This window comes from Cervus canadensis, chromosome 8 (assembly GCF_019320065.1).
Source record: "Cervus canadensis isolate Bull #8, Minnesota chromosome 8, ASM1932006v1, whole genome shotgun sequence".
Taxonomy (NCBI): domain Eukaryota; kingdom Metazoa; phylum Chordata; class Mammalia; order Artiodactyla; family Cervidae; genus Cervus; species Cervus canadensis.
In genome coordinates this window covers 27,723,839-27,750,583 of record NC_057393.1, presented here as the reverse complement: position 1 = coordinate 27,750,583, position 26,745 = coordinate 27,723,839, and the positions used below count along the sequence as shown (strand labels likewise).

The window sequence follows — 26,745 nt, the reverse complement described above, 5'->3', positions numbered from 1 at the left end:
ACTCTCCATTGTGGTGCACCAGCTTCTCATTGTGATGGCTTCTCTTGTTGGGGAGCAGAAGCTCTAGACACATGGGCATGCTGGCTCAGTAGTTGTGGCACACAGGCTTAGTTGCTTAGGGGCATGTGGAATCTTTCCAGACCAGGGATCAAATTCATTTCCCCTGCATTGACAGGCAATTCTTAACCACTCGCCCACCAGAGAAGCTCAAATTGTTTCTTATTTTGAGCCATTATCAATAATGCTGAAAGAAGCTTCCTTGTTTACATAGCTTTATTATAAAATTTCCTTTTGTATGACAGATTCCTGTACTTGAAATTTGAATGTCTTCTCCTTTATTGAATTGTCTTTGTTTTTCTTATCAGTTTGTAGGAGTTCTTTGTATAGTGAGGATATTAACCCATTGTCTATCATAATGTTACAAATTTCTTTCAATCTAGTCCAAATATTTTATCCAGTCTATTGTTTATCTCTGAATTTGTTTATGGTGTATTTTTTTAATTTCTTTTTAGTTGACTTTGTCACTCAAAATCCTGAATTCTTTTTCTCATATTGTCTGCCCATGTGTAGTGGTGAGGAACATAGAACACAGGCAGCTGTCCTTGTTTCTAAGTAGGGAGACAGGAAAAGTGGAAGCTCAGGTAGCTAGCAAGAAAGGAAAATGACCTTCAATTCAAGGCAAGAAAACCCTTTATCTTTCCTAGAAAATTGGATTTGTTTAGTTGAAGCATTCAGGATTGGGAGCAAATATGCTGGTGCCAGCTAGGTTCTGAATAGGGGCATCAGCTTCTCCAGGCACCCTGGTCCTAGCTTCATACTTATCCTAAGCAAAAAGCAGGCCTAGCTACCTAGAGCCTTGCCCTGAGCACCACCTGCAGGTCATCTCTCTTCATGGCCTCCAGGAGCTGCCCTCTGCCTTTTTTCTCTGCTCTTTTGTCAGCGTTACTCTCTCGCCTTTCTTGGCTTGGCAGACAAGCTGGTCATTGGAGACCTCAGGCCAGCTGGTCGCTGGAGTTTCCTGTGGTGGGAAAAGAGAATGCTGGAGGTGGTGATTGCAGTGGGCATGAGAAAAGGAACAGGAAGCAGTGTCTGAAAGCCAGAAGGCAAAGGAGATGAGACTGGCAGATTTCCCTGCGGTCTTCTCCAGGGTGGCCAGGAAAGGAGGGGGTTCTAGAGAAGGGGTCCTGGGGAAGATAAGGTCTGTTAAGTGAGCCAGTCTTTTGTTTAGGTTGCTCTTCTTGAAGGAACTGCCCTCCATCTCTCAATCCTGTGATGAAGGCTTCTAGGATTATTTTAGATCCTACTCCAAAGACCAGCCTTTTATTTGGTCCCACACAGCTGCCAGATCAGGATTTGTGCTTCTGATTGCCTGACTTGTGAGGCTCTGCCTGTGGTTCATAGGACCTGTCACTTGTACTTGCCTTTTTATTTATTTTTTTAAAATTTTTAATTTTTTTTTGTTCTAGCCTTTTTAGAAAATTAAGTTTGCTACTTCATTCAAGCTCAGAGGATAAGAGCTACAAAAAGATCAATAGAGCTTAAATCACTTTAACTAGGGAGGTTACCGAAAGAGGGGAAGAAATAAACCCCCAGAAGTTTGTGAGGTGAGAGCAAGGCTGCCATTCACTAGGAGCTCTGAAACACCCACACAGCAACACGAAGGCCCTGGATTTTCTGTGCAAGGAAAGGTCCTTCTGTGGACTCTGCCCAGCAGGGCTGTGCAAGAGGACTCAGGCAACTGCCTTGAAAGTATAGGATTTTCTGTATTGATTGGGAGAAACATGGAGGGTTGGGTAATAGAAGGAGCTGGGTCACTTCCTCTACTATATAGCATCATGAAATTGGCTTCCTTCTGCATGACCTCTAAAGTAGCCATTCATGATGCTGAGTAGAGGCATGAAGTAAATAGGACAATGAGAGTCTTTGACCAGGTATCAGAGACTAACCAGGACAGAAGAGAAAAATGAAAACCACTCACAATTGATGAAAGTGTTCTGGCTCATTGTTGCAAGAGAAATGTTCTTGTTTCTCAGCCATCCCCTGAGCTTCAAATTCAGGAACTCCATTATTTTCAGGTACAAGGAAAGAGAATAGTGAGAATTTCTTCTAATTCCTACACTTAAAAACTAGGAGGTTTTCTTACCTTACACCATGCCACCTCTAGAGCATTTTTATCTGTCACTCACAAAGTTTTTGTCATATTCCCACCTTTTTTTTTTCCTACTTGTGCCCCCCAAGAACAATCCAGGCTGTTCTGGAGGACCCTTGTAAGCCTTGATGGAGGTCACTTCTTTGTCTACTCCTTATGGGTATTTAAATCATGAACGGGAGCAGTTTCCTCCTTGGCAACATTTGTGTTAGCTTCTACCCCAGTGCTGGTTGTCAGAGCTGGCATCTCCCCTCTTATTCACAGTTTGAGGTCTTCCTCCCTCCTATTTCCCAGTTAGCTAGCCTCCAGTCCTCTTCAGTTTGTCCCCTATCACTCCTTAATCTTTAGTTAAGGATTCTTGTCCATGACATACTGTTTTTAATAAGCAGGAAGTGCTCTCTGGTTTGCTCTAATGGGCACCCAGATCTGCATATTGGCAGCAGTGACTGTCCATTTTTTACTTCTACTCCCCTACCTCAGTTGCACCTGAATACTGCATTCCAAAAGCAGTCAGATAGAGAGATATGTTGAAAGAGAACATAAAAAGAGAAAGGCTATAACCTTGGTATTCAAAGCTCTGGCCCTCCCAGGCACTTGCTCTGGGCCAAAACCTCAAATTTCGAGGTCCTTCCTCTGTCAAGTGAGTAGCATTACAGCAGTGATTCCCAAGTGTGGTCCCCTGACCAGCAGCATTAACTTTACCTGGAACCTTGTTAGAAATGCAGATTCTCAGGCCCCATACTAGACCTACTAAATCAAAAATTTGGGGTGTGGGCCAGCAATTTTTATTTTTTACAAGCCCTCCAGATGATTCTATATATGATTGAGAACCACTTTTACACAGTAGCATTTGTGCTGAGATGGGCACAACATATATCAGCCAATTATGGGCAAAAACTCTCAGGTAATTCAAGGAGCCATGGGTTAGAGAATTGAAGAGGAGAAAACTAAAGTCTTTCAAAATAGACCCTACACAGGACGTCTTGACTTTTTGTCTCTCCTCTTCATATCCTTTCTTTTTTTTTCTTTGCTGGAGCAGATCCCACCCATGAGGGCACAGCAGAGGGCATGGAGAACATGGCAGATGCTGTCACCCATGCCCGTTTTGTGGGCACAGATCCTGCCAGCGATGAGGTTGTCCTGATGAAAATCCTTCAGGTAAATGGAGGGGGACAGCAATTAGGCTAATGGCCAGGAGCTGGTGTCTCCGACTCTGCTTACTGGAGCCTGCCAGCAATGTGAAGCTGTGTTTTGACTCCATTGAGGCTTAGAGAGCTACTTTGTTTCCAAACAAGCTGCTCCATACCCAAAGTAAAAGCTTTTTCTAAGGAAAATAATAAAAAGCTTTAAATTTGATATTGATATCAAATAACCGGAACCCTGAATACACTTGGACCTCTGGCAGACTATATCTGTGCCATCCATCCGTTGGGTTTGTGGGCTAGGGCAGAAATGAGTGCTGCACTATGTCGGGGTCAAATAACATAAAGACACAGCTCCTAAGATAAGCTCCTGAGAGACTTGACCACCAGCACCAAGCCGAAGCAAGGTCAGCTTTCTTGCTAACCTCTTTCTCACCCCTGAGTGCTTCCATAGGAGACTAGAGAAACAGGAGGCACTTTCTCCCCCTTCATATACACCCTTCTTCACCCAGCCTGCCTTGTTTATCATAGTGTCTGCTTTTTCTTTCTGGTAGGTACTGCGGACTCTGTTGCTGACCCCAGTAGGTGCCCACCTAACCAATGAATCTGTGTGTGAGATTATGCAGTCTTGCTTCCGGATCTGCTTTGAAATGAGGCTCAGTGGTAGGTGCTTGAATACTGGGCCCTTCATCATTCCTAGGGGCAGTATCTGTGAGTATGAATACAGGATTCTGTCTCTGAACCCCAGAGAGATAGAAAACTCATGACTTCTCCATCACCTACCTTGTGGAGCCATAGGGATCTTGAAGTCTCTGTACTTGACAATTTGTTGTGTGGCTAGAAGAGACCTTAACTCTTTGTGCCAGGGCAGGAATTGGGCTAGATCGCAGACTTACTGAGCCCAGAACCAGATCTCCTTCCCTTGAGGTTTCTGGGATTGACACCAGCCTGCAACCCCTGAGAACATGTCCTTGTGCCTTTTTTTCCTGACTCAGTAGTGCCATCTAGTGGATAGGTGAAGTTATGGCTGCCAAGCTAAGCTGGAGCTGGTTTTAATAAGTTTGGTATAATCCTTAGTAAACAAGGTTTGGAGGGGAGTCTGCTCTGAGAAGCCTCCTGATAATAGCACGGCAAGTAATGACACCTGTGTTATTTGTTTTTGCCTGTGCAGAGTTATTGAGAAAATCCGCAGAGCACACTCTCGTAGACATGGTGCAGCTGCTCTTCACAAGGTAAACCTGCTGCTGTTTGCTTCAGCCTGGCTGCCCAGGCCTCTTGAGCCTGCCTGCTTCCACACAGCCACTTCAGGGACCTGGCCAACCCCACAGCCACATCAGAGGCTACTGAGATTGTGGATGGGAGTAGTTCTCTGGGCCCAGGGTTACCATGCAAGGGAGAAGGAGGAGGGAGCTGGCTTGGTCTCAGAGGGAATCAGAGGGAATCAGAGGGTTATTTGATCTAGGCTGACAGAACTTCTTCCCAAACTTGTCAGCTTCTGTGCAGGTAGCAGCTGGGAAAGGAAACCCAGAGAGGAAGCTAAACTCAAGGGAGCCTGGGGCAGGTTGCTGAGCTCCCAGAACTCAGTCCAGTTTCTGTGAGGAAGGACCAAGGCTAGGGTAACCAACAATCCTGGTTTGCCTGACTGGCCCCATTTGAACACTGGAAGTCCTGCATCCCTGCAATCCAAAACCGTTGGTTACCCTCATCGAGGCCCTCAACTTAGCCCTGAGGCGAGCGCGTTACAGCTTCCCCTAAGGGATATTGATGATGGAGGAGGTTATGCTTCTAGGGGAGTAAGGGTTATATGGGAAATCAGTGTACTGTGAGACTAAGATTGCTTTTTTAAATAGTCTGTTAAAACACACACACACACACTTCCCCCTGGGATTTATTTTTGCTCTCAAATCTATAAATAATAATCCTTATTACCCACAGACTAGATTTGCCTCTGGACCCTGCTGCTAATTGTTTCCTACTTCCCAGGTTCGAATTTACTGGTTTCAAAACTTCATCTGCCTTACACTTCTGACCTTATGCCCAGTCTCCTGGGGTTTTAATAGACTACTCTCTCCCCATATCATGACTTTCAGCAATATCTTCCAGGTGAATACAAGCAGGAAAGTATCAGTTTAAAGATGAAAAGAGCCTCTGCACTCCAGGGGTACTTAGTCACCTTTCCCTCATGACAACTACCTTCTTTTTTAGAATGTGTCTGTGTTCCACTTCCCTCAGTTTCTGTGGCCCTTCGATGAAGCTCTGAAAAGGGTGAAATTAGCCTGTTTCTTTTTCTAGCTTTTCCTAAGAGACTCTGACACTGGGCTGTGTGGGCTGTGGCTGGCATGAAGGGGAGTATTTGTTATTATCCCTAATTACAGTCCAATTACTGTTATCCCCAATTACTGTTGGGATTTTCTTATCTTACAGGTTACCTCAGTTTAAAGAAGAACCCAAGAACTATATGGGGACCAACATGAAAAAGGTATGACCTGCTATCCTTCACCCACACTTCAATCTCCCAGCTTCTGTGCTATCGGGATTTTCCTGGATACCCTTGCTTAGCAAAAGTATGCTTTTGCCTAGACAGGTTTGCTTGGAATCTAGAAATAGTTATCACTCCTCTACCAAGAAATTTTCCAGGTACCTCTTTCCCAAGTACCTCTCCTTCCCCAGCCTTTCCTTTCTAGCCTATCTTTGTTGACCCACCATGTAAGCTAGTGAGCCAGTCCTTCATGGAAACTGGGTGAGGCCCATCAAGCTGGGCAAGAAATGTATGCTGATAAAGGTGAAAGTCCAGCCATCCCCTCAGGGCCCAGTCTTGTCAGCTGGTAGGAAGCCTAGAGAGGCTATACCTAAAATCCCCTGATACTGGATTAGACTGGGCTCATGCTTGGGCTAGCCTCTGACAAGATAAATCAAGTCTGACTCCAGATCAGAAGGTTCTCAAACTGCTAGGAGAAGAATGGTGTTCAGAAGAATGGCCTCTTTCTATCTTAAACTGAAGCCCTGGACTTCACAGGTCTCTGATGAGGATTCTCCTTGCAGTCCTAAGAGGTTCTGCCCTTGAAGATGACCCTTGGCTGTTTGGTGCATGAACCTGACCTTCCCATTTCCCCTGCCATCCATCCCCATTCCTGCCCTGTATCCTGTTGGCTTGTGTCTGAGTTTATTTCACTCTGTTTAAATCGTTCGTTTGCCTGTCTTTCACAGATTTCTCCATGTCTCCTCAACAAACTGGAGCTAAGTAGTGGGGAGCAGACCAAAGCCCTGAACCAGTTAGAGAGGGTACTACTCTTTAAGAACCTCAAGGTCTCTCTCCCTCTCCCTCTCCTTACCCCCTTTTAATTTATTTATTTAAATGTTTATTTTTTATATGTAACATCTGGGTCCCATGTTCTCTGTGTAGAGCACAATATACCCCTCCCTAGTAATACAGCATGGCTTTGGAAGAGCTGCTTGTGTTTGTAACTTTGCAGTGTTGGGAATTTTCATGGGGCATCTGGCTGCCTGGAGGCAGAAGGAAGCCTTGAACTGGTAACACATTGTGTAGTGAGCCTAGATAGAGAGCCTGGGTCCTGCTGACATCTTGTGAGGAGGCTTAATATCTATCATTTCTAGGGGAACTATGAGGGACCGTCAAACAAGACCCTTCACTTTTCTACCCTCTCTCTGTCTCAGAGCTGGCATTAGAAAGCTTAAGCACAGTCCTTGATTCTAGCTGGATAATTGAACTTGGTTTTGAGGGAAAGGGTAGTGTGTCTGGTTGAGGTCTTTTTTTTCTTGGTTACCATTAAAGGAGTCATTCTAAGATTTAGGACTCTAGATGGATGAAAAGGAACCAGGTCCCAGGTTAGCCCAGGACACTGGAAATACTTTGTGATCTGCCAGGGGCCCTCTGTCCTTGAGAAGTAGGGGAACTTAGAAGAGGTGCAAGCTAAAGATTACTCTAATCCCCATATCCCTGCTTTAGGAAGGAGAAGGAGAAAAGGCAGTGTGGGCTATCTAAGCTATCACAAGAGTGTGCATGCTAGAGGTGTAGTTGTGGACATTCAGGTCATTGAAGATGAAAAGAACTGTGTGTGTGTGCACTTGACAGTCCACAGGCCTGTGTTCTCTCTGCATGCCTTGTCTCAAAGTTTCATTTGTGTGCTTGCCTAGTCTCAAGTTGCAGCTCTCTTCAGTGGCTGCCCTTTTTTTTTTTTTAATAAAGCTTATATTGTCCGTTGGAAGTAGAATTATACGGAAAAGGTGATGAAGAGTTTCACCCCACCTTAGAACAGGGAGCACAGCTATACTTTTAAAGGACTGAGACACTTGTAAGAACTGGCAGCCTTTCAACTCTTACTCCAGCCAAGAGGCAGAGAACACCCATTGAAATAATCAGGTTAAAGCTGCATTTGCAGAGGATGGAGAAGGGATATGATCCTAGTGTGGGAAGGAATCTCAGTGACTGGCTTCTCAGTGAAAGTGGGACTACCTGGAATTCCTGAAATTGGGGAGCCACCTGGAGAGAAAAGATATCTCACACAAGTCAAGCCAGATGTGAGTGTTTTTTGGAGCTCAGTGACAGTTTCCAGTTTAAGCCAGGAGGTTCCTATTTTCCCTCATTGATCTCTCGGACTTCTGGCCTATCTGCATGTTTGACTGACTCTTACCTCCAGAACTTTCTTTTGCCATGAACTTGACGCAGATGAGCTTCAGTGGTTCCCAGAGGGTGCATCCTGGTTCCTGCTTACCACTGGAATCCCAGTACTCAGAGCACTTGAAGCTCTATTCTAGGCATATGACTGCTGGCATTTTGGAGATGCAGGGACAAAAAGTGTAAATCCAATGCTAGACTGTTGCTATGTTACTAAGAGCTGGAGGTGGGGCTCATCTGTTGGGGTTCTCTCCTTTGTCGGTGGAGATATGGGTAGGGAAGAAAAAATTATGTGGTTTCTAAGCAAAGCATCAAAGGTTAGCCAGATTCTGGAGGGCTTGGGGGAAGAAGGGGGGCCTATCCCTCAGATAGCAGAAGGAATTGAATAGGCCAAGGATAACATGGGTATATTCAGCCTTTAGAAAGAGGCAGAGAGAAAAATTGTTTCTACTCTCTTTAGAGTCATGCTAATAGTTCCTAGAAGAGAATTTCTATTGCCCATCCCAGGAATGGTCCATCAGTCTAGGAATAGTTTGATATAACTGAAGGGGGATTGGATTAAACCATAACTGAGAAGGCATCGGGATAAAGAAAATGAAATGGGCCTAAACAAAGTAGCTGTGAACTTAGAGTGGAAAAAAATGCATGAAAATTTATAACCTAAAGTAGTCAACAGATGATAAAGGTTTTCTTTTGTGACTGAAAGGAAGCTATAAGAGGGATAGAAATACAGCAAGAGGGAGGGAAATGGAATAGAGCAAGAGTCTAAGAAATCAGTAGTCTTAGCATCTGAAAGCATAAAGTTGCTTCTAGAAAGACCAGCAGTGAGAACGACAGAAGAGCTCATTTATATACTGAAATTGGGAGTACCAGAGCAGCAGCATGACATGACTTTTCATCCTTAACTCCACAAGTCAGCTGGGATACCACTCCTTCCATAATTCCAAGGAATGAAGCTTTGACCCATTTGATGTGGACAATCAAGAGTGAGGGATGTGGTTAGGATCTAGGCCCAATTCATGAAGTAATAGGAAAGCTAAGCATTTGGCTGGGAAGAAGTAGGCTCTCATACCTGGGTAAAAACTTGGAGTCAAAGGCTTCTATGTAAGTAGTTGAGGAAAGCCCAGGGATCCAGGGCCTGTAGATCTGAAGCTTCTGGCAAAGGACCCCCTGCCCTTACCCTTTCTGCACAAGGGTTGGGTACCATCTACAGGGCTCAAGATGGCCACCTGGGATTCAAGGAAGCAGAGTGATGTGTGAGGATTGACCTTAACAATGACCAGCCTAAAAACAGAATGTCACTTTCCACTTGGAGGCTCCCAGGCTGACCTTTAAAGTGGCAAATGTAGAAGGCCAGCTAGAGGACTAGGACTGTGCTCTGATGGTCTCGATTGTTACTTTGATACAGATGTGATGTATAGGCTATTTTCTAGGGACCAGTAGGACTAAAGAAGGGAGATTTCTAGGGATAGAATCTTAATTTGAATATCAGTGCTAATGAGGTATGATATTTCCAGCTGAAAATGAGAGCAGGAGGCATGAGTGATTCATCTAAGTGGAAGAAACAGAAGAGATCTCCCCGGGCCCCACGTCATATGACCAAAGTCTTACCAGGTTCAGAGCAGCCCACCTCCAGTGGAACCACCTTATCCTCTAACCTCAGTGGTGAGTAACTTGAGCTGCTTTTTCTGATTAGAATAGATAGAAGAAAAGCTCCTGCCTTTCTCAGGAATTGTGTCAGTGAAGACCAACTAACTAAGGCACTTTGGTCCTTCAGCAGAGAGCAAAAAGGAAAAACTCCAGGTCAGGTCAAACTGTGACCATTTAGCAATTCTGCAGTGACTTAAGGTTGTTCTCCTTCTAGTGGAACTCTTACTACTTTAGAGACCAGCATATGCAGTCTAGGGAAAAACAAGCAAAGGGTGCCATGGAGGGTAAGTGTTTCCCAGAGTCTCTTTTCTTTAAGCTTTACTTACTTTATTTGGCAGGTGGCATGCCCTTCATTGATGTACCCACTCCCATCTCCTCTGCAAGTTCAGAAACTGCCTCAGCAGTGGTCAGCCCCTCTACTGACAGTGGTCTGGAGTTCTCCTCCCAGACCACTTCCAAAGAGGACCTCACTGACCTGGAGCAGCCTGGCTCTCCAGGGTACAGCACAGTTGCAGAGCCTGGCAGCAGTGAGCTGGGGGTTCCTGAGCAACCTGAGCCACAGGTATGGCTTTGATTTCTAAAGATCCTTGTGCAGTCTTCTGCTGTGGGAATTGGCTTGATTCCTTGGCTCCTTTATCCAGGCCTTGGTTGAAAATAAGGTGGGGCAGTGGGGGTTCTTCCCTGTTTCCTAGAATTAGCTGTGCTGCCTAGGAAAAACACAGCATGATTCAGTGTGGTGGGTAGCTCCCAGGATTTTCAAGTTGTGCATACAGGCAGTACTTGGCAAAGGTGAGGATGCTGGCCATGGCTTTTTCTGGATGTTAAAGATCTAAATCCCAAGCCCCTGGGGTCCTCTGTTGGTATGGGGTTCTAGTTACCATAGGTCAGTGTTTCCTCAGGTGATGTCTTCCGAGTCCTTCATCTTCATCTTCACCTAAACGATCTTGCAGTGATTCATAGCCCACTGAGCTGGCCCTGTACCCACAGTCCATTAGAGACACTTGAAGGACAGAGACTTAAGGGAAATAAGTTCCAAGTTGCTCTTGCCTCATCGTTTTTCCTATATCCTCCCCACGACTGGTCATAGCAGGAAGGGGCCCATGTGGAAAAGGCCCAGTCAACATCTGTGGAATCCATCCCTGAAGTGTTAGAGGAATGCACATCCCCTGCTGACCACTCTGACTCTGCCTCTGTCCACGACATGGATTACGTCAACCCCCGGGGCGTACGTTTTACACAGTCCTCTCAGAAAGAAGGTGAGTACTCCCAGACAGGCTCTTGCCCTATCCGATCCACTAAGTTGTCTGACCCTAAACCATCCTAGATCCAGGGTGTCTTCTGGCAATGTTCTAGGCCATTTTCTAGTGAGGAAATGGAATCAAGCCAGAGGACTGTTGGATGGCGCTCTTCCCTAGCTTACACAGAGAGGGAGTTTGGTTAACAATAGGAAGTGAAAGGGAAGAATAGAAGCTTGAGACTTCTAACAGAAAGGTGGACTCATCAATTCTGATTCCCTTCAGTAAGTGAGACTAGTCTCCCTACTGCCCTAGAAAAAAACTTGTTTGTTTGTTATTTTTTGGAAGAGAATCACTTATCTGAAATTGCCTGTATAATACAGGGCAGGTTAGTCCTGTGATTGAGCCAGTTGTTTCTTAGCAGCCCCACTTCCCTCCTGGCCTTTCCCAGGCACAGCTTTGGTCCCCTATGGTCTTCCCTGCATCCGTGAGCTCTTCCGCTTTCTCATCTCCCTCACCAACCCACATGACCGCCACAACTCAGAGGTTATGATCCACATGGGACTGCATCTGCTCACAGTGGCTCTTGAGTCTGCCCCCATAGCCCAGTGCCAAACCCTTTTGGGCCTCATCAAGGATGAGATGTGCCGCCACTTATTCCAGGTAAGATTGGATTTCTAGAGGGGCACCAAGCCCCTGGGTTTTTTTCAGGGTCTCTTAAGGGCCAGGGACACAGGGAGGTTTGGCTGATTCGTATGAAGAGTATAGGACCCAGGAAAGAACCTACCTCCTCTACTGACCACTAGTCATAGTCAAGAGGCCTCCATTAATTCCCCGGGGATGCTGGCAACCAAGGGGAAACATAGGAATGGCTGGATACAGAGTTCCCTCAGAGCACAGATATAGAGTTCCCTTGGTGGCAACTTCCCACAGTTTGCTCTCCTGCTTTTCCCTTGGTTGAGCCAAAGTCAGGTTCAGAAACCTAATGGCCCATCCTACTGTGATCTCCAGCTACTCAGCGTAGAGCGACTGAACCTTTATGCTGCTTCCCTCCGGGTATGCTTCCTACTCTTTGAGAGCATGAGGGAGCATCTCAAGTTCCAATTAGAGGTGAGTTTCTTGAACTTGGAAAAGGAAGGGGGAAAATAAATAGGAAGATACACGGCATCTTCATTTGGATCAGCTTTGTCATGCTGCAGGGGTGGGATTTAGTGGCATCTGAGGAGAGTGCTTTTAACCTCCATAGTTTGGTTCACTGGCTAACCTCTCTCATGGACAAATTGAAAGGAGCCCAGAGAAATCTGCCTGGCTTTAAAATGGGAGAACCCAAATGTGAGAATTGGCAAGTAACCTCACTGTGAGTGGGTACAACTCTTTTGCCTGTAGTTCTTTTGCAACACAAGCAGACAGGTCAAGCTGAATTCACCAGAAAATTGCAAAAAGGAACCCTGAATAGGACCAGATCAGGCTCACAGAGAGAGCACAAAAAGGGCAATAGGCAACTTGTTTTGGATCAGGCACAAAGTAAGACTAAGTAAGACTAAGTAAGATTTAGAGAACCAGCCCGCCCCTGTCATGAAGGGCAAAGAGGGGAATGTCTTTACGTATGGAATACCATTGTCTCTTAATGCATGCTTCCTGGCTAGCATTTGCTTCCTGTCTAATTTGCCTCTTCTTGAACCCTTTCTCCATCCAAATGGCAATTACTGGATTATTGTCAGATGTACATCAAAAAGCTCATGGAGATCATCACTGTGGAGAACCCCAAGATGCCTTATGAGATGAAGGAGATGGCCCTGGAAGCTATTGTGCAGCTCTGGCACATCCCCAGCTTTGTCACTGAGCTCTATATCAACTATGATTGTGACTACTACTGTTCCAACCTCTTTGAAGAGCTCACCAAGCTGCTGTCCAAGGTGCTGAGCATTGTTCCTGGTGTCTAGAAAGAAAACTTAAGGAAATCTCCTTGGTGGTAGTGAGGATACTACATATAGGGAATGAAACACTTGAGAGTTGGGGAACAATAGGAAGGGCATTTTCTCAAAGTTATGTAAAATTTATGGGCATGTAAAATTTTGTAAAAGTTATGGGCAGTTTTAGGATTTTTGGAGAAATATTCTAACCTCAAGTCTACTGGATCTGTTTACTTTCCAGAATGCCTTCCCTGTGTCTGGTCAACTCTATACAACACACCTGCTGTCTCTCGATGCCCTATTGACAGTGATTGACAGCACTGAGGCCCACTGCCAGGCCAAAGTCCTCAACAACCTTCTCCAGCAAGAAAGGAAAGAGGCCGCCAGACCTGGCTATGAGGCAGTAGATGGCACTCGAGAAGCCAACAATAGTGAGAGGAATTTCTTTCTTTGAGGATCCCAGGAGTCTATGTTTATCCCTTCTCTACTCGCTGAATCCTTTCTCCTACACTTTCATTACTTCCTCTGAAGTACTCCTAATTCTGTGTTTCTAAGATTTGGTGATGTGAATCATAGACCAGCCTGGCACATTAACAGTACTCATGGACTTCTCCCTTTCTCCCCTTCCATACTTTGTCTATTTTACTGAATTGTTATTTCTTTATGGGGAGAAAAGAGAATTTAGATTAAAGGATATAGGACTTATGTTCCTTAAAGTTCCAGGCTTTAAGGAAGCTTTTCCTACTTCTCCTCCTTTCCTTTTCCTACTACCAGTAACTGCCTCAACGCTAATTGATCTTCTCTAACTTTTCCTTGAGATTGAGGTGCAGAAGATCAAGGAAAGTGACTCAGTAATCTCTTTATTAAACTATAGAATCTAATGCTTGACTAATGTGGGATAGTGAATACTTATTTGGGCTTGGGCTTATCCTGTCAGGACTGGTGACCTATGTGGGAACATGTAGATCTCCTTTGCCTGAGACTCGATTCTCCTGAAGCTCTTCTTGGCTTCCTACAGCACCAGTCTTCATTTAGCTTCTTCTCTCTTATCAGCTGAGAGAGCAGCCAGTGATGGGAAGGCTACAGGCATGGCCCCAGACATCTCAGGCCTGAATCTGCCAGGTGGAGGGCGGCTGCCAGCAGAACATGGGAAACCAGGATGCAGTGATCTGGAGGAAGCTGGTGACTCTGGGGGTGTGTACTGGGTGTCCATCTTCCTCAGCCCCCTCAGCTGGAAAGCCTGTTGGAGAACAGAGTGGATGGTAGCAGAAACCCCTGAGGGCAGTACCCAAATGAACTTGGCCACTCACCTTGGCTCCAGACCCAGAGAGAGGAAGGAGAACATTGGGAACCCTAGAAAATAGGACTTCTAGGGATGTAAAAGACTGATGAGCACAAGAAACTTTCTGAGACATCCTTCTTTTCACTAGAGGGTATATCAGCATCCTTCTAAAAGTCATTATCCTGGTAAAAGAGGTCTTACTGGTGTTTCCCTCTTTCCCTCCCATTCCTAGCTGACAAAAAGTTTACCCGGAAGCCACCTCGATTTTCCTGTCTCCTGCCAGATCCACGGGAGTTGACTGAAATTAAAAACAAAAAGAAGGTACATATAGATATCCCCAGAGCTCAACCTCTACCCGCTCTGACTGGGTGGTCTCTGTGGGGTTCTGTCTCAGAGAACAAGGGAGAGTTTCAGATCACTGACCAGTTTCCTGTGGCTAATTTTTGTGCTTGTTGGGACTTCAGCAGCCCCCCGCCCCCCCAGTCTCCTTTGTAGCCCTTTCCTTACTCCTAAGCCATGTAATCAAGACCTCCTATTGTGTGCTCCTGGGCAAATGCTGCCCTCACTGAGAGTCAAATGTTACTTGTGACAGGAGTCCTGGGAACTGGTATCCTGTGGGTCACTGAAGGTTATTGGTCATCTGGGGCTCTGGGGTGATCACTGGCAATAAAAGGGAATTGACATTTATTCTGGTGCTTTTAGTAAAGTTCAAATAACTGTGCTTTGTGGTTTTTTTAACACAAAGAAAACCTTTTTAACCCTTCTTCATCTTAAGGCCAGCCTATATGACTTTGGTTTATGTGTGCCCTTGATTGCAGAACTGTGAATAGACAGTCAAAAAGTTATCATCACAGGTAGTTTGCCTTATCTTTCAAACTCCAGGGCTTAAGAGCTAGGAACCCAAAGGAAGGGGAATCTGTAAAGAAAGACTAGAATCAGTTAGTCTGTAAACAGACACTAGAGATGGCTGTAAAACTGAAAAGAAAACCCTCTCTAGTCTCTTTCTTCTACTTTTTTCCCCTGATTCTCAGGTTGGAGGAGAGTGCTCTGCATTTTTAGCACTCAGAAAAGGAGTAAGAAGGAGTTCCTCAGCCAGTTCTACATAAACAATGGAGATTGGGGAAATCTAAGGGCCAATATGATTCAGCCTTAGTTCTGGAGTGAGCCGTGTCCTAAGAATCCATTAGGTGACCAGCTGTGGACCCTGATGGAGGCCTGGTCTTGTCTGGTTTAGGGGCAGAGCAGCTTTTGACACCTCCTGTATTTCTCCTGCAGCTGCTGATCACTGGCACAGAGCAGTTTAACCAGAAACCAAAGAAGGGGATCCAGTTTTTGCAGGAGAAAGGTCTCCTTACCATCCCAATGGATAACACAGAGGTAGCCCAGTGGCTGCGAGAGAACCCTCGACTGGACAAGAAAATGATTGGAGAGTTTGTGAGTGACCGCAAAAACATTGACTTGCTGGAGAGCTTTGTGAGGTGAGGAAACTGTAAGAAACGTGTAGTTGGGGGACAGACAGTTCAAAACAGTACCAGTCAGTTCCTCCTGGTAACCCAGGTCACACACTCTTCCTCTTCCCAAGATTTATATCTGTTGAGTTTAAAAGAGTCTCCAGCAAGAAAGTTGAAGGGGCCAATCCATTCTACACAGAGAACATTGCAAAGGGGTGGAGCAGGGTTCCTGAGCACAGGGAAGGTTCTGGGTTCCAGAATAAAATTTCTAGGCAGGAGCACACTGATATGAAAAGTACTAAGGTTCAGTTCAGTTCAGTTCAGTCACTCAGTCGTGTCCGACTCTTTGTGACCCCATGAACCACAGCACGCCAGGCCTCCCTGTCCATTACCGACTCCTGGAGTCTACCCAAACCCATGTCCATCGAGTTGTTGATGCCATCCAACCATCTCATCTTCTGTCGTCCCCTTTTCCTCCTGCCCTCAATCTTTCCTAGCATCAAGGTCTTTTCAAATGAGTCAGCTCTTCACATCAGGTGGCCAAAGTATTGGAGTTTCAGCTTCAACATCAGTCCCTCCAATGAACACCCAGGACTGATCTCCTTTAGGATGGACTGGTTGGTTCTCCTTGCAGCCCAAGGGACTCTCAAGAGTCTTCTCCAACACCACAGTTCAAAAGCATCAATTCTTCGGTGCTCAGCTTTCTTTATAGTCCAACTCTCACATCCATACATGACCACTGGAAAAACCATAGCCTTGACTAGACGGACCTTTGTTGCAAAGTAATGTCTCTGCTTTTTAATATGCTGTCTAGATTGGCCATAACTTTCCTTCCAAGGAGTAAGTGTCTTTTAAATTTCATGGCTGCAGTCACCATCTGCAATGATTTTGGAGCCCAGAAAAATAAAGTCAGCCATTGTTTCCACTGTTACTCCATCTATTTGCCATGAAGTGACGGGACCAGATGCCATGATCTTAGTTTTCTGAATGTTGAGCTTTAAGCCAACTTTTTCACTCTCCTCTTTCACTTTCATCAAGAGACTCTTTCGTTGTTCTTCACTTTCTGCCATAAGGGTTGGTGTCATCTGCATATCTGAGGTTACTGATATTTCTCCCAGCAGTGGTTGTCAAATTCTGATTCAGTGTTAAAGATGTCCAGGATATACCTCCCCTTTGCCAACAGTCTCTTCTGTTCCAATAGGAGAAGCTTAGGGGGACTATAGCTATAGGTCACCCAACATTTGCAACTTATATATCTTAAGTCTTTCATCCTTCTTTCTTTCCCTGTAGCACCTTCAGCTTTCAGGGTCTGCGACTGGATGAAGCTCTCCGGCTCTACCTGGAAGCCTTCCGCTTGCCTGGGGAAGCACCGGTCATCCAGAGATTGCTAGAGGCATTCACAGAACATTGGAGGGTGAGTTTGAGTGGCAGGGGCTGAGTCCAGCATCCCAAATTAATTTGACTAAGGGTTTCTGTGGCTTCAACTGAAAGACCCAGTTTCTGTCTCCTAAGAAGGCTGAGAACAGCATCAGTGAACTTTCCCATAGAGGGGATGCCAACTTCCATCAAGGAGTTGGCAAGAGATGGGTCAGTTTCTAGCTGGTACCTTCCATCTGTCTCAGCATTGAGCAGTAGGTTGGCAGTAAGCGTTTGATTGGCCAGAGAAGAGCATTGACATAGGCGGGGTCTTTGCTTTTTCAGAATTGTAATGGCTCCCCATTTGCCAATAGCGATGCCTGCTTTGCCCTGGCCTATGCTGTCATCATGCTTAATACCGACCAGCACAACCACAATGTTCGCAAACAGAATGCGCCCATGACCCTAGAGGTAAGATTGAATCCCAGCCGCGGCAGAGCAGTTCCAGCACAGCTTTGGAGGTAGCAGGGAGGATGTGGGATTTCCAGTGGGCACAGTGGACACGGTTTTGTCCAAGGGAGTCAGGGAGGGCTGGCCAGTACAGAAGAGGAACTGGGGAAAGGGAAGTGGATTCTTTGACTTACTGTTTCCTAAGTCCTATTTACCACAGACCCAGGAGTTCTTTGAGTGGGGCTTCAGCATTGACACGTGGTAGGGTAAATCTTACTGCCCTGTCTCTAGGAGTTTCGCAAAAATCTAAAAGGTGTGAATGGAGGCAAGGACTTTGAGCAAGACATCCTGGAGGACATGTACCATGCCATCAAGTGAGTATGTGTAGAGAATGGTGTCACATCAGTCTGCAGTGACTCACATGCCCTGGATTTAGCTTCGTACTTTAGCTGGGCAGCCCCGTCTCCCCCAGCTCATTTATTTCTTAAAGAATCTGAACAGTGCTGCAACTGAAGAACCCTGAGCCAGGATTCAAACTGCCCCTGCTGAGTGGAGGGGGCATCATCGCCCTGTTTTCTGAATCCACAGCAGTTAGATTTTCCTGTCTAGCTCACAAGATGCGTTAGGATGGGGGTAGTAGAGAACCCAAAATGAGTGCTAGAGGGTGAGGTTTGGGACACTTAGATTTTTACTGTAAACCAGAAAAAGTAGAATTGTTCATTCTGTCATACCCAGAAAGAATATGAGATCTTACTGTAGAACTAAAGGCCCACTTAGACACAGGGCTTGGAGATTATGGGATGCTTCCTTTCTTTCTCCCTGACAGGGAGGCAGGTGGACAGGGAAGCAGACCACTAAGCTGCAGTTTTGATGATGTCTCATGGGTGGAAGTGCTAGTTATGGGCAAAGCCCCTCGTCCTAGGTATAACCAGTCAGTTCAGAGCAGTGCACTTACTCCTTTTGTTATCTCCTGACAGGAATGAGGAAATTGTGATGCCTGAAGAGCAGACAGGCTTGGTCCGGGAGAATTATGTGTGGAATGTGCTGCTTCATCGAGGTGCCACCCCAGAGGGCATATTCCTGCGTGTGCCTGCTGGCAGCTATGATCTTGACCTCTTCACCATGACCTGGGGCCCCACTATTGCTGCTCTCTCTTATGTTTTTGACAAAAGCCTTGAGGAGACAATCATCCAAAAAGCCATCTCAGGCTTCAGGTAGCCAGGATTTGACTTTGATCTTAACCTTCTTCCACCTTTCTGAGTTAACATGATTGCCTCCATGCCTCTCTGACTCCTACTCTTATTTTCCTTAGAATGGGGTTCCTCCTGAATTTCTGGAGGGAGACTGAAGCTTGGGAGAGCTCAGTCTTAAACAGACTCAAGAGTAAAAGGTTTCTTCCTGAGATTGATTAGGGAAGAATCCCAAGCAAGCCTCCTTGAGGACTTGGAAGGGCTGCCTGGCCTTTCAGTGACTGTATCTGGTATGTGACATTACAGGAAGTGCGCCATGATCTCCGCCCACTATGGCCTCAGTGATGTGTTTGACAATCTCATCATCTCTCTATGCAAATTCACAGCTCTCAGCAGTGAGGTGAGCAGTAACAGGAACTGTGTTCTTGGCATTCCAAAGGAAGACCTCTCCCTTTGCCATAGATCTACCCTTATCTATGGAGCTGATTCCCTTCAGCATATTCTCTCACTCAGCCAGACTACAGAAGAGCTTAGGCCATTTCTGTCTGACATACCCTGCGATGAGAATAGCATTACTTCGTATAATGGGGATGAGAGAGGAGACACAGTAGTGGAGAAGGCCTTAGCCAGGTTAGCCCTTCTCACCAACATTATGGGGGATTGAAGCAGAAATAGCAGAAGGACCCTTAGGAACCATAGGTACAGGCCAAAGAGAATCTCCTTTCAATTCATTTGCCAGGCTCTAAGCCTCTTCTCATCTTCTTTTCCAGTCTATTGAGAACCTGCCCACTGTGTTTGGAAGCAACCCTAAGGCCCACATTGCAGCCAAGACGGTGTTCCATTTGGCCCACCGTCATGGTGACATCCTGCGAGAGGGCTGGAAGAATATCATGGAGGCCATGTTGCAACTCTTCCGAGCCCAACTGCTACCCAAGGCTATGGTAGAGGTAATTCTTGGTAGGAGACGAATCGATAATTATGAGGCAAGAGCTCCAAGATTATGTACTGTTTTTAGAAATGGTTGAGAATAGCACTGGTCCTGATGCATGTTGAAACTTACCAGGAACGCCTCAAATGTAAGACCACAGATCTTCAGCCAAGGGGATAGCTGTGAAGGAAGGCTGGTAGAAGTCATTGCCAGTCACCAATTGGAGGGGACCCTGTCAGTTGTGGAGGGCAGAGGGCAACAGGAAGAAAGCCAGAAAACTTTACTCAGAGGACTAGGAAATGCAAAAGGCATGTGGAAAGAAATTATTCTTGACCTGATTTTCCAGGTAGAAGACTTTGTGGATCCCAATGGCAAGATCTCTTTACAGCGGGAAGAGACACCATCGAACCGGTGAGGGCAAATCAGAGGCTAGAGACTTACGGGAGGGAGGATTAGAACTTTAGAGCTCACTAGAGCTTGTACCCTCTTTCTCCAGAGGAGAGTCAACAGTGCTGAGCTTTGTGAGCTGGCTGACACTAAGTGGTACTGAGCAGTCTAGTGTGCGGGGCCCATCCACTGAGAACCAAGAGGCCAAGAGAATGGCTTTGGACTGTATCAAGGTAACTGACCCTGCTCACCCCTGGTGAACAAGCCTAGACCCTTCTCTACAAGATAAAACACTGCTATATGAACTGAAGACTAGGATCACTAGAGTTTGTGACCAGAGCTGACTCCTTCTGCCTTCTCTTCCTAGCTTCTTGGGAACATTCTCTTCCCTCTAGTCCTTATCATTAACCCTTGTGCCCCTCTAGCAATGTGACCCAGAAAAGATGATCACAGAAAGCAAATTCCTCCAGCTGGAGTCACTGCAGGAGCTCATGAAGGTACAGAGTGAAGAGGAAAGGGCTGGCTGGGTCTGGGAGGGGAGACAGAGTTGTATGCCTCAGTCACTGTCAGGGCTGGGCTAGTGGCTGGCTTCTTCTCCATGCCTACTTTCCTACAATTATTCTCCTCCAGGCTCTGGTCTCAGTGACACCAGATGAAGAGACCTATGATGAAGAGGATGCTGCTTTCTGCCTGGAAATGCTGCTGAGGATTGTGCTAGAGAACAGGTAGCAGGCAGTCTTTAGGCAGGCCTCATACTGGACTTGTCCCAAAGGGATGGAAGCCTGGAGTCATCTTGCAGGGTGGACTCTAGGGACAAGAAGCACAGGAAGCTGCAGGCAGTGGAGGAGAAGCTTGCTCATTAGACCTGCCTTGAAGGGCCTAGCTTCAATCAGAAAAGAAGGCTTATTGCCTACTGGCCTCTTGGGCTGAGACTGTCCTCATCCCTTATGTTTCTCAGGGACCGTGTTGGCTGTGTGTGGCAGACTGTTCGAGACCATCTATACCACCTATGTGTCCAGGCCCAGGACTTCTGCTTCCTTGTGGAGCGGGCAGTGGTGGGGCTGCTGCGCCTAGCTATTCGGTTACTCCGGAGAGAAGAGATCAGTGGCCAGGTAAGCAGAGTGCAGCTGGAAGGGCAGGAAGGTATATAACGGGTAGAACCACAGTATTAGGTATGGATATGGCCTGAAACAGAGAGCTCATTTAATGCCCTATAGCGTGAGCCCATTGATCTACACAGGGCTGGGGGGAGTTTTTAACAGGTGGCATTGGAAGTGAGTCTGGAATGGCCTCAGGCATGAAGCCTGATACTCAGCGTCTGTGCTCAGTAGGGTTGGACGGCTACTGCCTTGTGGCGGTGCCAACCCTGTACCTGATTTCCTAGTTCTCATGCTTAGGACCTTTGCCCAATTTATAAAAAGAGACCAGCATAGAAATAATAAGTGAGTTCTGCAAGATCAGGAGATATAAGATCAATACACAAAAATTAATCACATTTTTTTAATACTAACAATGATCATGTAGAAAGTGAAACTATTTCAAATGTTCCAAATGAAATCAAATACTTAGCTATAGACCTAATAAAACATGTATATTCTCTGTATGCTGAAAATTACAAAATGCTGATGAAAGATATTAAAGAAGACCCATATAAATGAGACATAGCATATTCATGGATTGAAAGAGTCAATGTAGTGAGGACATCATTTCTCCCTTAATTGATCTATTAGTTTAATGAAACTCCTATGAAAATCCCAGCAGGGTTTTTTTGTAGACATAAACAAGCTTATTCTAAGATTTACATGGAAAAGCACAGGCCCTAGAATAGCCAAAAAACGTTTTGAGAAAAAAGGTGGGAAGGGTCACTCCATCTGATATTAAGGCTTATTATACAGCTACAGTAATCAACACTGTGGTATTTTTGGAGGGACAGACACATGGATCATTATAACAAGAGAAGCCAGAAATAGACCCACACAAAGAAACCTAACTAATTTTTTGACAAAGGTGCAAAAACAATTCAGTATAGAAAGGATAGCCTTTTTAATTGCTGGAGCAATTGAAATCCATGGTTTGGGGTGAACCTAGACCTAAGCCTCATACCTTATAGAAAAGTTAACTCAAAATGAATCATAGATTTAAATGTAAAATGTAAAACTCTGAAACCTTTAGAAAGAAATACATGAGGATATCTTTGGGAGCTAGGCCAAGAGTTCTTAGACTTGACACCAAAAATACAATCCATAAAAGGAAAAACTGATAAATTAGACTCATCAATATGAAAAATTCTGCTCTATGAGAGCCCAATGTGGAAAGGATATAAAGACAAGGAGTGTTTGTTTTCAAATCAAATACCTGAAAAAAGACTAATACCTAAAATGTAAAAGAACTCAAAACATAATAATAAAAAAAAATTAGAAAATGAGTGAAAGATATGAAAAAGATACACAGATGGAAGATAAGCACATGAAAAAGATTTAAGTGATGTTCAAATCATTAGCCAACAGGGAAACACAAAACCACAGTGAAATGCCACTGCACACCTGTCAGAATGGCTAAAGTGAAAAATAGTGATAATACCAAATGCAGACAAGGATGTGGGTCTCTCATAAATTGCTGGTGGGAAGGTAAAACAATAGAGTCGTTTCTTACCAAACTAAACATGCAGTTACAACACAGTCCAGCAATTGTGCTCTTGGGTGCTTATCCTAGAGAAATGAAAGCTTACTTTTATAAAAACCTGTGCATGAATGTTCACAGAAGCTTTATTTGTGGTAGCCAAAACTAGAATCAGTCCAGATGGTTTTCAACATAAAGTGTAGTATATGCATACCATGGAATACTATTCAGCAACTAAAAGCAACAAACTATTGATACATAATTCCTTGGATGATTCTCCAAAGAATTATGCTAAATGAAAAAAGCCAATCCCAAAAGGTTATATACTGTATAATTCCATTTATATGACATTTTTGATTGACAGAGTTTTAAAAGTTGTGGACAGATGACCAGGGGCTAGGGATCGGGGCAAGAAAGAGCTCATGGAATTCTCAAGGCCAGAATACTGGAGTGGGTAGCCTTTCCCTTCTCCAGGGGATCTTCCCAACCCAGGGATCGAACCCAGGTCTCCCGCATTGCAAGTGGATTCTTTATCAGCTGAGCCACAAGGGAAGCCCAACAATAATGGAGTGGGTAACCTATCCCTTCTCCAGGGGATCTTCCCAACCCAGGAATTGAACTGGGGTCTCCTGCATTTGCAGACGGATTCTTTACCAGCTGAGCTATCAGGGAAGCCCAAGAAAGAGGCAAGTGTGGTTATAAAATAACAACACGAGGGATCCTGTGGTGCTGAAGCTATTCAGCATCTTGGCTAGTGGTGGAAACACAAACCTCCACAAGTTAAATATAATTAAATTGTGTAGAACTTAATATACATATAAGTAAAACTGGGGAAATCTGAATAAGATTAGAGAATTCTATCAATGTCAGTATCCTGGTTAGGATAATACTGTAGTTTTGCATAATGTTACTAATCTTTTCTTTTTTTCAGTTTTTTAAAACTTTTAATATTGAGTTAACAGTTATATATATATATCTATATAACTATATATCAATATAGTTATATTGATAACTATAGATTCATATGTAGTCTTTTATAATAAAGTGTTGGATATCAGGTAATTTATTAGATGCTGTACTGAAAGCAGCAAACAAAATGGTTGTAAGTGCATCAGTTGTTCACCTTTATGATGGCATGTCTGACTGTGAGCTGTGGCACCCTGACACTGCCCAGCATTGCAAGAGAGTATTGTACTACATGCACATCAGTAGCCCTGGAAAAAATTAAAACTCTTAAGTATGGTTTCTACTGAATGTGTATTGCTTTTGTACCACTGTAAAGTCCAAAAAAAATCTATGCCAAATCATCATAAGTTGGGGGTGTCTGTACACATTCCCCATTTTACCCCAATGGTAGCATTATGTAAAACGATAGTATAGTATCCTAACAGGATACTGACATTGATATAGTTTACTAATCTTACCAGATTTCCCCAGTTTTGGTTGTACTCATATGTGTATTAAGTTCTACGCAATTTAATCACTTGTGTAGATTTGTGTTTCCACCACTAGCGAGGATGCTAAATAGTTCCACCACCACAGGATCCCTTGTGTTGCCCTTTTATAACTTGCCTCTTTCTTGCCCCCATCCCTAGCCCCTGGGCCATCTGTCTACAGAGTACCCTAAGTTGGGTCTTAGCTGAACCATCCTCACTGGCCTAAGGAGACTGCTGGGGAAAGAGGCTAGACAAGATACTGTGTGCCTACTTTCTACTTCCTGCTCCCTACTCCTGCCCCAGGTACTGCTCTCCCTGCGCATTTTGTTACTAATGAAGCCCAGCGTGTTATCCCGAGTCAGTCACCAGGTAGCCTATGGGCTCCATGAACTCCTTAAGACCAACGCAGCCAATATCCACTCAGGCGATGACTGGGCCACCCTCTTCACACTGCTGGAGTGCATTGGCTCGGGTGTAAAGCCTCCAGCTGCCCTGCAGGCCACAGCCAGTGCCGACGCACCTGATGCTGGTAAGCCCTTTTCCAGGGAGATCCGCAGTGGCAGATAAACAGTCATGGCCCCAGTGGCTGAGACAGGAAAACAAAATGCAGGTTGTTGTGTTCATCAGATTAAATACCCTTGGCTCTGCCATCTGCTTCAGGGCTTCCTGTGCCCACTGGCCTCTCACCAGTACTCACAGACTAACAGCATAAAGGCAGGCAGGCAGTGGAAAAGGCTGTGAGCCAGCTTCCTACTGTCCTGAGGACTGTTTCCTGAGAAACTGTCCTCACGGCCATCTCCTCCCCAACAGCTGCTACTAGATGCCATCCAGAGCCCAAATCAGCCTGCTGCCCCATTTGGTCAAGAGAGCAGCTCTCCAGGCCATCCTTCAGCCCTGTGGTGACAGAGCTGAAACTAATCTAGACCCAGAGAAAAGAGAGACCAGGCTTCAGCACCTTTCTTCTGATAACTGAAATTATCCCTCATCTCAACATCCATCACCACCCTGACTCTGCCCCTTTCCCTGCTGTCTCAGGGGCCCAGTCAGATAGTGAACTCCCATCCTACCATCAAAATGATGTGAGCCTGGACCGGGGGTACACTTCCGACTCAGAGGTCTACACTGACCATGGCAGACCTGGCAAGATTCATCGATCAGCCACAGATGCTGATGTGGTCAACAGCGGTTGGTTAGTGGTGAGTGAGCATATGCGCAGCGGATGAGTCTTCCCTGCTTGGCCTGTGGAAAAGATTCCTGGTCTTTGAGAGGGCATCTAGGGGATGATTGTGGTGAATCCTGCATTCTGAGCTCTTCTGTACTCAACAGGTGGGGAAAGATGACATCGATAACTCCAAGCCAGGGCCTGGGCCCAGCCAGCCAGGTCCTTCACCCCTGGTCAATCAGTACAGCCTAACAGTGGGGCTGGACCTCGGGCCACATGATACCAAGTCCCTGCTCAAGTGTGTGGAGTCACTGTCCTTCATCGTGCGTGACGCTGCCCACATCACACCTGACAACTTTGAGCTCTGTGTCAAGACTCTCCGCATCTTTGTGGAGGCCAGTCTAAATGGCGGTGGGTCACCTGATGAAGGGGCAGTTGGGGAGTAGCCATGTGAATTACAGGGCAAAGGTGGGAAAGGGCAGGCCATCTCTGCCCATAGATGTGAAATGTGACCTGGGTCTGGCCCTGCTCAGGGTGCAAGTCCCAGGAGAAACGTGGCAAGAGTCACAAATATGACAGCAAAGGGAACCGCTTCAAGAAAAAATCCAAGGAAGGCTCAATGCTTCGGCGGCCTCGAACCTCCAGCCAACATGCCACTCGGGGTGGGCACAGTGACGACGATGAGGATGAAGGTGTGCCGGCCAGCTACCATACGGTGTCTTTACAGGTCAGTCAGGACGTAAGTATGGCACCCTTTACTTCCTCTCCTCTCCCTGCACCTGACATCGGGAGTCTTGGTGGGTCCAGCCAGGGCTAAGAGGAAGGGCCTATTTTCCAGCCCAAGTCCTCGGCTAGCACCCCCAGTGTTTCCCTATCCAGGACTACTTGTAAGTCTTCATTTGCTTAATTTTTAAATTATAGTTTATTTTTTAAATAAATAATTCTAATGCACATAGTATAAAGTTCAAAAGGTACAAAAGGGTAAACAGATAAAAGTCGCATTCCATTCCTGTCCCTAGCTGCTAAGCTCTCCTTACCAGAGGGAACCACTGCCACAAGTTTTTGTTTATCTTTCGGGTTATTCTGTTGTCTATTCAAAACGTACAAAGTTTATTTTATGAGCAGACTTTATATCACTAAATAAATGGAAAACTAATTGCTTTAAATAGAATCACCTTAGAAAAACGATGAAAACAAAAGTACTACATCTGTCCAAACACTACTGCCTGTCAAAGCCTCTGAGCCTGAGATTTACCATTTTTAAAATGAGATTAACGAATATGAGGCTTTATCTGTCATCAGAAAGGGTAAAAGAGAAGTGAAAAGAAAGTGCCTTTCTCACTGTGTAATTGTGTTATTAAATTCTTAGTGCACACAACCTGAAGTTGCTGCTACTGGGAATAATACCTATCTTTGGAAAACACTGGTCAGGACACCCAGCTCACAAAGTTGAAGAGTGGTGAGAGGAGTGTGGTGCAATCAGTACTAGGGGCTCCCTTGAGGACCCAAGTCAGGGACAGTGGGAGTGGGCTGTTGGGGAGGGGGTCCAGCAGACCTAACCCCATTTGTGTCCTGCCCCTCCTGTGATCCCAGTTGCTAGATCTGATGCACACCCTGCACACAAGGGCAGCCTCTATCTACAGCTCATGGGCGGAGGAGCAGCGCCACCTGGAGACAGGCAGCCGGAAGATTGAAGCTGATTCACGTACCCTCTGGGCTCACTGCTGGTGCCCTTTACTGCAGGGTAAACCTCAGGGGG

At 45.5% G+C, this 26,745-nt stretch overlaps 1 protein-coding gene across 9 annotated transcripts in view; it reads left to right on the top strand.

Annotated features, from left to right (window-relative positions):
* Nucleotides 1–26,745, top strand: part of GBF1 (golgi brefeldin A resistant guanine nucleotide exchange factor 1) — a 119,837-nt gene that overhangs the window by 90,273 nt on the left and 2,819 nt on the right. For 4 of the 9 annotated variants that reach the window (XM_043475598.1, XM_043475597.1, XM_043475593.1 and 1 more), the window contains 30 exons: nt 3,189–3,307; nt 3,846–3,954; nt 4,463–4,523; nt 5,716–5,770; nt 9,445–9,592; nt 9,916–10,139; nt 10,665–10,833; nt 11,264–11,475; nt 11,824–11,922; nt 12,534–12,728; nt 12,967–13,156; nt 13,779–13,919; nt 14,240–14,328; nt 15,283–15,485; nt 16,749–16,872; nt 17,160–17,285; nt 17,556–17,638; nt 18,242–18,478; nt 18,761–18,854; nt 19,225–19,401; nt 19,729–19,793; nt 19,879–20,002; nt 20,195–20,266; nt 20,400–20,494; nt 20,728–20,881; nt 24,128–24,353; nt 24,860–25,020; nt 25,151–25,397; nt 25,520–25,725; nt 26,580–26,730. In XM_043475598.1, the coding sequence (XP_043331533.1) occupies nt 3,189–3,307; nt 3,846–3,954; nt 4,463–4,523; nt 5,716–5,770; nt 9,445–9,592; nt 9,916–10,139; nt 10,665–10,833; nt 11,264–11,475; nt 11,824–11,922; nt 12,534–12,728; nt 12,967–13,156; nt 13,779–13,919; nt 14,240–14,328; nt 15,283–15,485; nt 16,749–16,872; nt 17,160–17,285; nt 17,556–17,638; nt 18,242–18,478; nt 18,761–18,854; nt 19,225–19,401; nt 19,729–19,793; nt 19,879–20,002; nt 20,195–20,266; nt 20,400–20,494; nt 20,728–20,881; nt 24,128–24,353; nt 24,860–25,020; nt 25,151–25,397; nt 25,520–25,725; nt 26,580–26,730 (4,356 nt within the window). Of the gene's footprint in view, nt 1–3,188; nt 3,308–3,845; nt 3,955–4,462; nt 4,524–5,715; nt 5,771–6,498; nt 6,598–9,444; nt 9,593–9,915; nt 10,140–10,664; nt 10,834–11,263; nt 11,476–11,823; nt 11,923–12,533; nt 12,729–12,966; nt 13,157–13,778; nt 13,920–14,239; nt 14,329–15,282; nt 15,486–16,748; nt 16,873–17,159; nt 17,286–17,555; nt 17,639–18,241; nt 18,479–18,760; nt 18,855–19,224; nt 19,402–19,728; nt 19,794–19,878; nt 20,003–20,194; nt 20,267–20,399; nt 20,495–20,727; nt 20,882–24,127; nt 24,354–24,859; nt 25,021–25,150; nt 25,398–25,519; nt 25,726–26,579; nt 26,731–26,745 lie in introns of all 9 variants that reach the window. The other 5 variants (XM_043475600.1, XM_043475599.1, XM_043475595.1 and 2 more) reach the window with 5 other exon arrangements.